Source organism: Pistacia vera, unplaced genomic scaffold (assembly GCF_008641045.1).
Source record: "Pistacia vera cultivar Batoury unplaced genomic scaffold, PisVer_v2 Contig152, whole genome shotgun sequence".
In the NCBI taxonomy this organism is placed as follows: domain Eukaryota; kingdom Viridiplantae; phylum Streptophyta; class Magnoliopsida; order Sapindales; family Anacardiaceae; genus Pistacia; species Pistacia vera.
Window position 1 is genome coordinate 417,025 of NW_022195597.1, and position 14,201 is coordinate 431,225.

At 35.5% G+C, this 14,201-nt stretch overlaps 1 protein-coding gene across 1 annotated transcript in view; it reads left to right on the top strand.

Annotated features, from left to right (window-relative positions):
* Positions 1-9,149: 9,149 nt before the first annotated feature.
* The window catches only part of LOC116124389 (pEARLI1-like lipid transfer protein 2), a 65,985-nt gene continuing 60,933 nt past the window's right edge, over positions 9,150-14,201 (top strand). The window contains exon 1 of the mRNA XM_031410116.1: positions 9,150-9,694. Coding sequence (XP_031265976.1) covers positions 9,182-9,694 — 513 coding nt within the window. The 5' untranslated portion in view covers positions 9,150-9,181. The remainder of the gene's footprint in view (positions 9,695-14,201) is intronic.

Below are 14,201 nucleotides of genomic sequence, written 5' to 3' on the forward strand. Positions count from 1 at the left end.
TTTTAAATTATCTTTATCCTTAACAATCATCATAACAATTAATCAAAGAAAAATTGGAGGAGTATCTTTAATCCTTAACAATCATCCACAACAAGTAATCCTTAATAATCTAATTTAGTCTAATGTTGTAACTTTGGTTATATTTTGCGCCATTAACAACCTCCCAACAATTAATCAAAGAAAAATTAACAAAACAAATTAGAGAATGAAAAAGTAAACTCAGCTAGCATCCAGGGTGGGTTTGCTCACGGTGGGGTACTCTCAGGGTGGCGTGACTAGCGAGTGATGTGGGACTGTGAAGAACTGAGATAGCAAGGATCGGAGCATCGAGCGTCGTGGGTGGTGACGGCAGAGGAGCAGTTGAGGCAGTGAAGTCGTGGAGGAAGGAGGACTGAAGGAAAATGTGAGGGTGGTGGAGATCTTTGCTACCCACAGAAACGTGGCGGCGAGAGAGGCGGTGCTGAAAGATCGATGCGCGAAGAGGAGTGCCGGAATTTGGACGAAGATTGAGGAAATGGAGAGGAGAAGGCAGAATCGAAGAGGAGAGTGAGGATTGAGGAGAGATTTGGGTGTATGTCGAGAAAGAGCGACCCCCCCCCCCCCCCGGCCCAGTGCGGTTGGAAGAAGCCGAAAGAGAATCAATTTGGTGGGTGTGGACTTTGGTGGAAGGGGGGTTTGGAAGTTTAAGATCAGAAGTCTCGATATCCACTGGAGAATGGAGATTTTAGTCTTTAGATTGGAGGCGGAGAAAGACGAACTGTGAAGAGAAAATAGAGAGGAGTGTTAATTTTTTTTTTTTGCTTATATTAGGGTTAAAACTGGTTTAAAAACGATTTTGGTTAACCGGTTTGAAATATTTTTCCAATAAAACCGAACGGTTTTTCAGTTTTTTGTATTTTATAAAAGAAAACCGAAGCCGTTTGTAAAAAAAACCTAATTTTTCTGGTAGATTTCGGTCGGTTACTAGTTCAGTTTTCGGATATTTATCCACCCTATTTGGATCTGTGTTCCATTGACGACAGAGTTTGTTGGGTAAGTGTGTCCTGTCGTCATTATTGAATCTTGAGAGATCCTCTTCTTCAAGATGTCTGCATGTTCATGAAGTTGTATGTGAGGACTGCAAGTTAAACAAACAAGATAGATTATTGTGTAGGAAACCAGTGATGTGCTCTACAACTTTGGTTACGCTTGTATTTGAGCCTTATAATATTCTAGTGAATTGCTTCTGGGAGTGGGCCCATGGATGTAGCGATGTGTTGAACCATGTAAAAATGAGTGCATTTTCATTGCTTTGATGTATGTTTTTAATTAGTTTTTCACAACTCATTGCATTAAAAATTGAAGAAGAAAAACCCATTCCACAAAATTGAAACACTTGGAAATACCTTAAAACTTTCATTTGGTATCAGAGTGCGTTAAGAGTTATTCAGTTGATTCCTTGTTGTTGTTAGATCTTTATCGGAGTTGTGCGTGTCTATGCTGTGTTTCATTTCATGTCTGGTTGAGCAGATTGCTCATTTTGATCTGTGTGACACACAGTGTTTAGTGTGCCCACTTTGTTGTCATATCACTATGAGGTTTCTTGGTGAAGGTGATTACTCATAGACCACCCTTGTTGGAGGGAACTAGTTTCTCTTTCTGGAGACCTAGGATGAAAGCCTTCTTAAATCTATTGATGAAAGGGCTGGATAGGTTGTGTTGTTGGTTGGAAAGAACCGCAAGTGTGAGTGAGAAGGTGGTAGCAAGGGAAACCCCTTGTATCAATGAGACCAAAAGTGGTTGGAAGAGACTAATTTCAAACTCTAAAGCTCTCCATGCACTCTTAATGCTTCAGTATAGCCAAATGAAAAATAAAGCCAACTGGTGAAATAGCTAAAGATGCATAGGAGACATACTCCAAGTTAAGAGTGAAGGAAACTATAATGGTTAAAAAGACTACAACTTAGGGGGATTGATTGCTGATTATGGAAAACCTTTTTGATGCATATGATGCGTCTATTATTGATTTCATGGTCAGTTGTGTGATATCACCAATAGCTGTGCGGTGGGTAAGTTTATCTAATGGAATGTTAGTGTTTTTGTCATCTTATGATCTTGTTTTAAGTCCTGCACTATCTTTTCCTCTCTGCCAATGTGGGCACACTCGCTAAAGGTGAACACCTTCACAAGTGTGACCACTTTAGCGTTTGTGTGCTCACAATGCTTCTGGCAGATATTTTTCCTAAATCACACTTCTTACACTTGTTTTTCTTTTTAGACAATATTATTCCTTGTTGATATTCTATTTTTTCTTTTACACTTGTCCTCCTTTTATTCGCTATGTGAGAAAAGGAATATTGCTTTCGTTTTTGGTCCCAAATTTCATGTGCAAAAAGAAAAACACAAAAGTTAATATTTAAGTTTTTTGTCCTCCAACACTTAATGCATTGATCTCTATATATTCATTCATTTCTGGCTTTTCTTTAAGGAATCTGATTGCAATTGTTTTCCTCTCTGAATATTCTATGAGGTTATCATTTTGGTTAAGGTTTCATACTATGCTATGGTAGGCTTATAATTACCATCTTCACTTGTCCTTGTGTGAGATATTTTTGAATGATGTTTCCTTTGTGACGAGAGCTTGTGTATAAGCTACTATTTTGTCTTTATTGTTAAATCTTGAGAAGAGCTCTTCTTCAACATGATGTTGCTGTGTTTGTGAAGCTTGCTATAAGGACTTGAAGTTCTAGCAAATATGATAGAGTTGTTGTGTAGAAATCAGGGAGTGTTTTACAACTTTGGTTGTCTTGCTTTGTATTTGAACTCTAAGTATTTCATAATAAATTTGCTTCCTCTGGACTAGGTCCCATGGATGTAGGCTTGATGCTGAACCATGTAAAAATAAAAGTGTTCTTTACTTGTTTTGATGTATGTTTTGATTATGTTTTTCACAACTCATTTGCTCTAAAAATTGAACAACCAACCTATTCCGCATAAGTTTTAATCATTTGGTAACCCTTCAAACTTTCAAGGGCATTACGGGGTTTTCTTGGCTTGACAAGCTACTACAGATGGTTCATCCAAGGGTATGGAAAAGTAGTTGTTCCTCTTACTTCTTTACTTAAGAAAGATTCATTCAGATGGAATAATGAAGCACAGAAAGCCTTTGAAGAACTTAAGCGGATTATTACTTCACTTCCGATGTTGGCTATGTTTGATTTTTCTAAGGATTTTGTAACAGAGATGGATGCCTTAGGAATTGGATTAAGGGCTATTTTGATGCAGGAGGATAGGCCATTGGCATTCTTGAGCAAAGGGTTATCTTCCCAATCCAAGCTTAAGTTAGTTTACGAGAGAGAATTGATGGTGATTAGAATGGTAGTTCAGAAATCATGCCATTATTTATTGGGTCGGCGTTTCATTATTAGAATGAATCAGCGGAGTTTACATTTTCTCATGGAATAACGTGGGTGAAGACCAAAAATAATGGGTTGTGATGCTACTTGGGTTAAATTTTGTGATCCAATACAAGCCGAGAACAGAGAATAGAGTGGCTAATGCTATGATTGAACTTCGTGGGTTGTCGGTGAGTTATTTTACTGGATTGTAAGAACTTGAGGGAGCTATTCAACAAGATGACAAGTTGCGGGTGTTATACAAGACCTATTAATTGATCCTAGTGGCCACCCACCATATAAATTGGTTGGGAGCCATCTCCTTTATCATGACCGATTGGTCTTATTAAGGAAAGAGGCCTATATTCAACAACTCCTACATGAGTTTCATTCATCACCACTTGGTAGTCACTCATGATTTTTCAAGACGTATAAATGGCTCACCAGTGCAGTTTTTTAGGACGGTATGAAAAAGGATGTTCAAGAGTATGTCGAGTCTTGTTCTATTTGCTAACAAAGTAAGTATCAAGTGTTGAGTCTGGCCATATTATTACAACCTCTACGCGTGCCGGCATAGGTATGAGAAGATATTTATATGGATTTCATCGTGGGACTTCAGAAAGCCAACAATGTCAACTTTATCTTGGTGTTTGTTGATAGGTTGATCAAGTACAACCATTTTTTTGCTTCTAAGGCACTTGTACACAGCCAAGGATGTAGCGACACTATCATTAGGGAGATTGTAAGGTTACATGGGTTTTCCATGATCGATCATCTCAGATCACGATCGCATATTTGTTAGTCACTTTTGGGGTGAATTGTTTAAATAGTCTATAATGCAACTTCACATGAGTTCTGCTTACCACCCGCAAATTGATGGACAATCAGAAGTGGTTAATTTATGTGTGGAGACATATCTTCATTGTTTTTTTGGACATCAGCCGTGACATCGGCCAAAATGGATTTCGTGGGCTAAATTTTGGTTCAATACAATGTACAACAGTTCCACTAGTAGACCTCTTTTAAGGCACTTTATGGTCATGATCCATCGACTATCCTTGAACTTTCAAATTGTGGATCTACAGTAGATGAAGTAAACCATTAGTTGCAAAGTCATTTTGGAAGAGTTGAAAGATAATCTTATCAAGGCTCAAGGTCGTATGAAGTGTTATGCAGATGCAAAGTGAAGAGAAGTTAGTTTGGAAATCGAGGAATTAGACTTGAAGTTACAACCCTAGCGTCTTCGCTCCTTGGCTTGACATTACAATGAAAAACTAAGCCCTCGTTTTCATAGACCGTTTGTAGTTACGGTAAAGATTTACTCGATGGCCTACTACTAAAAGTTACTAGAAAAAACTCACATCCATGATGTTTTCCATGTCTCACAACTCAAGAAAACCAAGTACCTACCGCCTAACGCCCAAGCCCTTCCTAAAGGATGGACAAGGATCTTGTTTTGCGAGTCAAACCGAAAGAGGTGTTGCAAACCTGAAAACTCCTTAATGGAGCCAATATTGATATTCAGTTTCTTTTTTTCCACCTTGAGGACAAGGCAGCTCTCCTTGGGGGGGGGGGGGGGGGGGGGGGGGGGGGGGTGGGTGGGGGCGGTTAATGATGAACCTCTACAGTGCGTGCCTATAGTAGAAAACACGAGAGTGATTAGAGGATGGGGCAAGATTTACCAACAAAGGATGTCCTAAATTGCATATTAGTTCGTGTAAGGCAGTGGAAAAAGGCATCTACAGATTGATGTTTCACAGAATTCTATTAGAGGTGAGAGATTTTTTATCTTAAAAATGGTTGACAAGGAATGTTCTAGCATCTAACAGATTAGAACGAATTTTTTTGGGTTGGGGAGGTAATTGGTCCTCAAAGTCAGTTGGTTATCTTTTTTCTTTACTTTTCTTCTTATCAATTTACTATCATTTCTTGTTTGCTAATTTGTGAATGTTCTTATTGATGATCAAACTTGCTATTGTGTTGGGAATTTACTATTAATATATCAGAGGTATTTTAGTGATATTCTTTTTGTGTTTGTTGTGTTGAGTATTTGTGAGTTGTGGTGAAGGAGAGTTTTGGAGAATTTGGTTGTGTTGAGTGACTGAGTAGGTTAAGTTAGAAGAAGGTTTCTAACAAACCTTGTGACTTGGAGGAGTAAAAAGCAACCGGTAATAGCAAGGTCAAGTGTAGAAATTGAGTACAAAGACATGGCTTTTAGAGTGTGTGAGTTACTATGGTTGAGGAATTTGCTAAGGAAGTTGGGTGTTGACTCTCAGGATGCAATGAAGTTTTATTGTCATAACACTTTAGCTATAAAGATTGCCCATAATCCAGTTCAACACGATCAGACGAAGCATGTAGAAATTGATAGACTCTTCATTAAGGAAAAACTTGAAGCTCAAATCTTTATATTTCCTTTTTTGAAGTATAAAGATCAGCTAGTCAATGTTCTAACCAAAGCCATAGCCAATAGTGCTTTATATAACTCTTTACACAAGTTAGGCATATGTCATATTCATACTCCAACTTGAGGAGGAGTGCTAGAATTAAGGTATAATATCCTACAATTAAGAGTTTGATATGGTCAATATTCTTAATTGATATTGTTACCTGTATTTCTCTCTTAATTATAGTATATATTCTCTCTTAATTATTGTTAGCATGTGATTGAGTTTATGCAGCGGACAATTTTAAAACAAATAAAAACCAATCATATGCTTAATCCCAAATCTGGGTACAGATTATAGTGTTTATAATTTTTTTTTTTTTTTTATTACAACAATATAGTAAATCCATACAAGGATTTAGAATGCTTACACACGTTTGGAGACTCCTTTGAATATCTCTGATTACACTCATGAACACTATTCACTGGCTACTGTTCATTGACATTGTTCTCCGGATACTATTGATTAATACTGTTCATGTGATTCTTCGCTAATCGATCGAAAGTAGGATCGCACTCACGGAAATCCACACGAAGACAATCCGCAGAACCCTTAATTATTTTGCTAGAACAATCAAGGGCTTCAAGAATCAATGTTTTTTCAATGAGTCAAGAAGAGAAAGAATACTTTTCTCTTCAATCAATAGGTGGGGCGTGAGAGAGAGAGTAAAAGGGTGGCTAGGGTTTTAATTATTGAATGAATGAATATGTCAATTTTTGTTTTTAATTTAAGTTGCACTTATATAGTGCAACAATTAAAACCCTGTTCCAATAAGGAATAGCCATGGGCTCCAACCCTAATTCACCCTTGCAACCAAACACACCCTTTATGGTAATTTAATTAATTAATTATTATTATAATTAAAACCAATTAATATATAATAATATATTAACATTTAATTAATAATAATAATTCATTTAAATATATGCATAGATATATTTAAATATAATCTCACTAATTTAATTTTAATATTAAAATTAAATACAGGCAAAAACCTCAACAAATTTAATTGCACTGTGAGATTACCAAAATACTCTTTTGTCCTGAAAGACGAAAATGCTCTTCTCACAAATTGATTCTTAAATTATCTTCTAAGTGTGTGACCCGTAGGCTCCTCATCATATCGATAGTGTATAGTATCGCGATTAACACCAATTAATTGTCTCACTACATACAGACTAAGATTGGCCCCTAGCAAGGCATCATGGCCACCCAATAGATTCGGATTCAGCGAAACCGCAGCCTGTCAACAGTATGGTTACTGTGCAATCAAATTTTTTCATCAACTGTTATCTCATCGAGACTGAGGTACAGAAATAGTGTCAACCTTAGATATACTCGACATATTTGTATTCAGTTACTAGACCAATGACAAAAATATTAAATTGGATTGAGCAACAACTCAATCCATTGTGGCCATAGATTTAGTGTCATTGTCATTTACTAAATTATCTAGTGAGATAACTTCTCCCGTACCCAAGAGTGATGATTCCTTTGTCGATCCACCATAGTCTCGATGCACTTCTCAATGTAGTCAATCACTACCGTATTGATAGCCATGAATAGAACTATGTTGGATTAGTGTTAAACTACACTAATTGATACACAAGACACTCCAGTGATCTCAAGTCTAAGGATCACATGCACCACCATCCGTTAGAGGATTTATTCCATAGACATTAGGGTTACTATCCATATGGAATCCTCTGGTGGGTTTGTCCAGTGAACTTGTCTCTAGCAAGCACTCATGTGTTGCACCAAGTTGTCGGCAAACAACCTTGACAAGTGAAATCAATCACTGTCTTTCGACAAGGTCGTTCAACACTATGATAGTCTTACCATATTATCTATGTCCTTGGTCAAAATAATATTGGGGTTACGGACGTTTCTAGAATGGCCACCATATGTGATCATAGGGTTCTCACTATCAAGATTTGAAACACTTGATACCCTCGTCACAGTTATACCATCCTAAGGACATATATCATTACATATTACTATGATTTACTCGATATAGAAGAATATGTCTTTTTTATTGATAAATAAACATTTATTACATAGTCAATTTTACAATAATAGATTGACTCTAGGGCACTTACTCTAACAATTATAAGATATTTTTCGTGTCATATTTTGTAATTACTTCTTTTATTATTTCCTTGTAAATGTTATTTGTAGGTAATATATATATGATAGAATTATAATGAATGAGATATATCAAAAAATTATTCCACAATTGTGTTCTTTGGAGCTGGGACATCTATGAGAATCAAAGCAACATCATTATGCTAACCCTTATTGCTTAGCTATTGCTACTTTCTGCATTAGCGAGATGCTACATGATTATTTGTACTTGTCAATTTTAATTTGAAATCTGATTTTCAGCTGAAATAAACATTGTGTTGACATGGTCATAATTCAAGGAATAATTAAGGATGTCATAAAGATCTAATTGTGCTTTTAATTTAACACAAGAGAAATAATAAACTTGAATAAGAACATTTCCTAACAAAACTTAGTGTTACCAAACTCATTTAACATCATAAAGTTCTTGTCGCACGTACGTAATTGTATGTTTTTAAAATTAAATGTGACTTTAGGTGCTTCTTTGACACCTAAAGGTTACTTAAAAAATTACTTTATGAAGTAAATCTTATTCATATATAAGAAAAAGTAAAAAAAACAAAACAAAACGAAGTTCACATGTTTACATCGTGAAGGACCTCAAAAATAATGTGCGTAAGTATGACATGGTCTGCGAAACCTAATCTCTATGTATCTTATTTGAGTCAGCGGGCTACCATCACTTCACATCCAGCCAACAGAAATAACAGAGGATGGACCAAATATAAGTACCCCTACAAAGATATGCTTTAGGTTCAAAATTACTTTGAAGATATATCTAATATCTTAAAGAAAATATACCCAGAATAGAAAAGGGACTTAAGAGAAAGGCAATAGAAAGAAAGAGATAAGGAAACAAACAAGGAGATGAAGCCGTGCATGGAAATCTGTGAAATTGAGCCACCGGTTCTGAAATCAAATTTCACGGATTCAACTGAGCCACAGTCACGGACTATGTCTTGAAATTTGCAATGTACCAACAACACTCCAATTCACAAATTTAATTTCGCATTTGTATTCTTGGAATTCTCCACATTTCATGTTTTAATGCAAATTTTTTCGTTAATAATACTGCTAGTTTTTTTTTTTTTTTGTTTTTGTGGGGGGGCAGGGGAAGATAGGTAAGAACCAGTGACGGTGTTACCCCTAAAATTCAGCTATATAAAATCCTTCGATCGACCCCATCAAAATGCAAGCAGAATAAATTGCAAGCGACCTTTTGAGGAACCCTAAGCCATGGGTTCAAAGGTTACAGCTATGTTCTTCATCTTCATGATTTTTATGTTAAATTCACTGCTACCAATATACGCTTGTGTTCCTTGTAGACCGCCGCCATACCACCGCCCTGCCCCTCCGTCAACCCACCCTAAAATTCCCCACCCCAACCCACCAACCACCAAACACCCACCACATCATGGAGGACCATCTAAAAAGCCACCGGTTATCTCACCTCCAGTTATATATCCTCCACCACCAGAAATAATACCTCCAATTACAAATCCTCCAGTCATTACACCTCCCATCACAAACCCTCCAGTCACATTCCCTCCACCTTCTTCCATTCTTCCACCTATCATTGGCGGCCCTCCAGGTGGTGGCGGTGGAGGTGGAGGTGGAGGTGGTGGTGGTGGTGGTGGTGGTAGTGGTGGTGGTGGAATTCCAGGTCTCAACCCTCCACCAACTACTCAACCAACTTGTCCTATAAATGCACTTAAGCTAGGGCTTTGTGTGGATGTGCTTGGAGGTTTGGTGCATGTAGGGTTAGGGAACCCAGTTGAAAATGTATGCTGCCCAGTGCTAAAAGGATTGCTAGAGCTAGAAGCAGCGATTTGTCTTTGCACAACTATAAGACTTAAGCTTCTTAACCTCAATATATTCATCCCTCTTGCCCTCCAGGTCTTGATTACTTGTGGAAAGACTCCTCCTCCTGGTTTTGTATGTCCTGCTCTTTAAGTGTACCACATTTGTATTAGGGTGCATGAGTTCTTTATTATTAGCGTAGGTGGTCTTTTTTCGTTAATTTCCTTCCAGGCTTTATGTGATTTTGTTAACCTCTGTTCGTGTTTTCGTTCGATTATTGTGGTATACACTGAGGAAAATGTCTGAGCTTATTCAGCTTTAGCTAGTGCTGCTTTTGACTGTCAATAAATCTCTTATCTTAAAATTTTATCATAAATAAAATATGGTACTCTTAAAATTTACTTGGAATTTCTTTCCTAATTACTTCAATAGTTTTCATTTAACATGTACTAATATTAGGGGCATTAATTAATTAAAATATTCCATTATATCATTACATATTATTTGTGAATAACAAAATATTACAGTTTACAAAATGAAATAACCAAAACTTTATTTATAAATACAATTATTATGCGTCTTTAATATACATTTTAATGTTTCTGTTTATATAAAAATTTAAATGAGCTTTAAGAAATCCAGTTTATACCGGTATAATTTTACGCAATAGGTCGATAAACATTAAGGAATTACAATTTAAGTATATGGTAGGAAGTTTAGCAAAATTAACTTAACTATAGTGTAATGAAAGTGCATATTATATGCTTTATTGGTTAGTAATATGATCATTGACACTTACTAAGAAATAATGATGGTGTTCTAGAATCAACATAAATCTACGTACGTTATACGGTCCACATATACAGCGGATCATATTGTGGCTAAATGATCTAATATTACCATCTTTTCTATTTTTAGTCACATAATTATGGAATCTATCTTTTCTATTCCATCAATATCATGATTATGACTGCAACGATTGTGATTTTTGTTGAAGTACCATTCGATATAGATTTAGTAGTGAGATGTACGTCATAAAGTGAAAACCGCCAAAGTGCTGATGATAAAACTTTTTTATTATAAATTTCCAAAAAGAAAATTAAGATCAGAGGAAAAATTAAACATTGATTTTCTACAGGGTTAATATATATTTTTCTCATATCAACATAATTATAATTATGGCCTATTTCGTGAGATTTATCAGTATCACTATCGGTTAATATAAGGATCGATCAAGATTGTACATAAGTTTAATTTATCTATATATATTCACATGTCTTTTCTTGTTATTATATTTATAGAGTTAATTTATTTAGATATCAGTGTTAAAATGTAAAAAACAAGTAACCCCTTAGTCTGGCTGTGAATTTAACAAAAATCTATTGAAAAACTTAAGCTTTTATGAGATTCCTTGACATATGAGCCTGAACTAATGTGCCAAAGATGGTTCACGAGAGTACTACTAAGGATAGCAGGAAGCATTTGATAATTACTTTGTCATCAGAATAAAATATAAACTTTTCTATACATTCGAAACTTAAAATTATAAAAATAAGAAAAGAAAGAAAGAAACTCTGTATATGTCATACTTCAATGGCTGAATTCACTAATTTTCACATGCGGAGTGCACAGAAGTGACTGCAGAAACCTACAAACTGATATAAGAGGGTACAATTATGAGGCAATTACTCTGATAAATTAAATATTTATGACAGGAAAAAATAAAAAGAAGAAGAAGAAAATCTTATTGTAAACAATGACAACTAGGCACAGTAACAACAGAGTACTTTATTTATTTAGATTGATGTGGTAAGAGTTCTACATACGTTATTGACTAAATAAAACGTCAGCACATATCATAATGATCATCAAACTCTATCTACTTGTCATGTCAATATCATTAAGTTGCTGTTGATTTTGAACACGTACGCATTGCATTGAATGCCTCATACGACAGTCATCTATATAGTTGCATAAAATACAATATATACTATTTATCGGTTCTTATTATTAAGATTGCATGTGACTCGCTCCTCTTAGGGTTCCGCATACATAAACTAGCTTATATATATATGATGTGTTATACGTGAATGACTCATGTTTTCTAGACCAAGTGTTCTGCATACTTTGTTTCTTCATGATCTCTTGCGAGTCGCTCTCCTTTATTTAATTTGTTTAAACCTGCTGTGTGAATATCAGGTTGGAATATCATTCTTCTTTAATATTAATATGCAAATGTACAATCACTGAAGGGGAAGGGACAAAATAAAAAGCCAGAATGTGATTTTATAGATGAAGATCGAGTAGAAAGAGAAATAATATTAAAGATTGTTTTGGAAGTAAATGAAGTTTATATAGATATTTTAATATGTTAAAAATTTATGATAAAGTATATTTTGAATAAGGCTAACAGCATTACTCCCGGTTTTTTTTTTTTAATCAAGTGATTGCACTTAATAATAAATTACCGGTTTCCTGCATGAATAGTATCAGAGCCACCCATTTGAAGGTAATAATGAGTTTGTAACTTGAGCCTGCGAAGGAAGTTACTAGAAACTGAATTTGTTATACATCGCTAATTTGCTTGAGTGGGTGTTAAGAATTGAATTAATTTGGAACATCATCAAATGTTAGAAGTTGAATAATTTGGATTATCATCAAATTTTAAAAGTTGAATTTGAGACATCACCAAATTGTTAAAATTGTTATTGAAACAGTCCAAGAATTGAAGCAAGAAAATTGTTAAACTTTCCAAGGAAACAAACAGAAAAAATAACCAAAAAACAGAGTATATGAGTATTGTTGTTTCTGGAAAAATGTTTATGATTTTTCATACAATGAACGTGAAGGCAAAGTGCCTTTTTATACTAATCCTAGATGACTAACAGCAAGTGGTAGTCTTCTACACAATACACACGTGAGATGCTAAGATTACAAGTGTTCAAGAAATTGTATTTATAAATTGTACATCTTGACCATCCATTTAATCTTGAAAGTGAGTGATCTTGATTGCCGAGGATTGTTCTGCTTGTGATCATAACATCCTCCCTCAAGCTAAGCAACCTTGCTGTAAAAGCTTGGGTGAACAAAAGCAAAACAATCAATTGTAGTATAATGTCCTAATCAATTTTGATCAGGCAACATTCTTTTTCAGGTCAGACAATAAGTTGTGACAAGCAACAATTGATAGAGAGACAGACTGACTAGAAGAAGGGTGTGGAGACAGAATGCCCTTCCTTAAATCTGCAATAGAATTAGCTTTGGATTGGAAGTCCTCCTTGGACTGTAAGTCCTTCCTAGTATGTAGATCCTCTCTGGACTGTAAGTCCTTCCTAGCTTGTAAGTCCCCCCTAAAGTTGGCAAGAGAAATTAAATGAAGTTTGTTACACAACATTTGGAAACGTGTGATAGGTAAGGGTTTAGTTAGGATATCAGCCAACTAGAACTCTGAGCCAATGTATTGAACAGCCAACCTTTTTGAAAGAACTAAATCTCGAACATAATCCACATCAATTTCATTGTGTTTTGTTCGAGCATCGAAAACAGGATATGTAGCAAGTGCATTAAGCAATCTATACTCAGTTTCTGTTGAACTTAGTGCTACGACTTTTTGTTTGTGAGAAACCCAACTAACTAAGTTGCTAAGAGACATATACAAAATCCACTGGTGGACTTCTTGTCATCAAGATCTTTTGCCCAATCCGCATCTGGAAAGCCTTATAATACCAAGTTTTTAGAAGACTGAAACTGTAAACCAACGTAAAGGGTTCCTTTAATGTAGCGCAACACTCTTTTGCAGGCAACCCAATGTGAGATTGATGGATTTTGAAGGAATTGACTCAACCTATTCACAACAAAGGATAAGTCTGGTCTAGTCATAGTTAGATATTGTAAACTGCTAATAACACTCTTATAGAGAGTTGGATTTTCAAATAAGGCACCTTCATCTTTGACTAGTTTAGTGTTAACAACTATAGGAGTTGAACTAGCATTAGCATCAAACATTCTGACCTTTTCAAGTAAGTCAGCTGCATATTTAGATTGATTTAGGTGAAGACCAATAACAATTCTTACTAACTCAAAGCCAAGAAAGTAGCTTAATTCTCCTAAGTCTTTCAAGGCAAAGGTTTGATGCAACTCATGAACTAGCCGCTGAATATAGGTCAAATCATTACGTGTAATCAAATTGTCATCTACATAAACCAATAAGTAAACAACTTTTGTAGATAAGTGGTGAATGACCAAGTTGTTGTCTGAAGCAGAGTTCTAAAAATTCTTATCCAGTAAGGCTCCTTTGAGCTTTTTGGTAGCATGTCGAATGCACCAAATTAATTAACCTTACTAACCTAACTACTAAATTGCATATAGAGTGAGCAAGGGTCGATCCCACAAGGAATGATTCGATTAAATCATATATTCTATGCCAATAACCACAACGAAGACAACAGAAAAATAA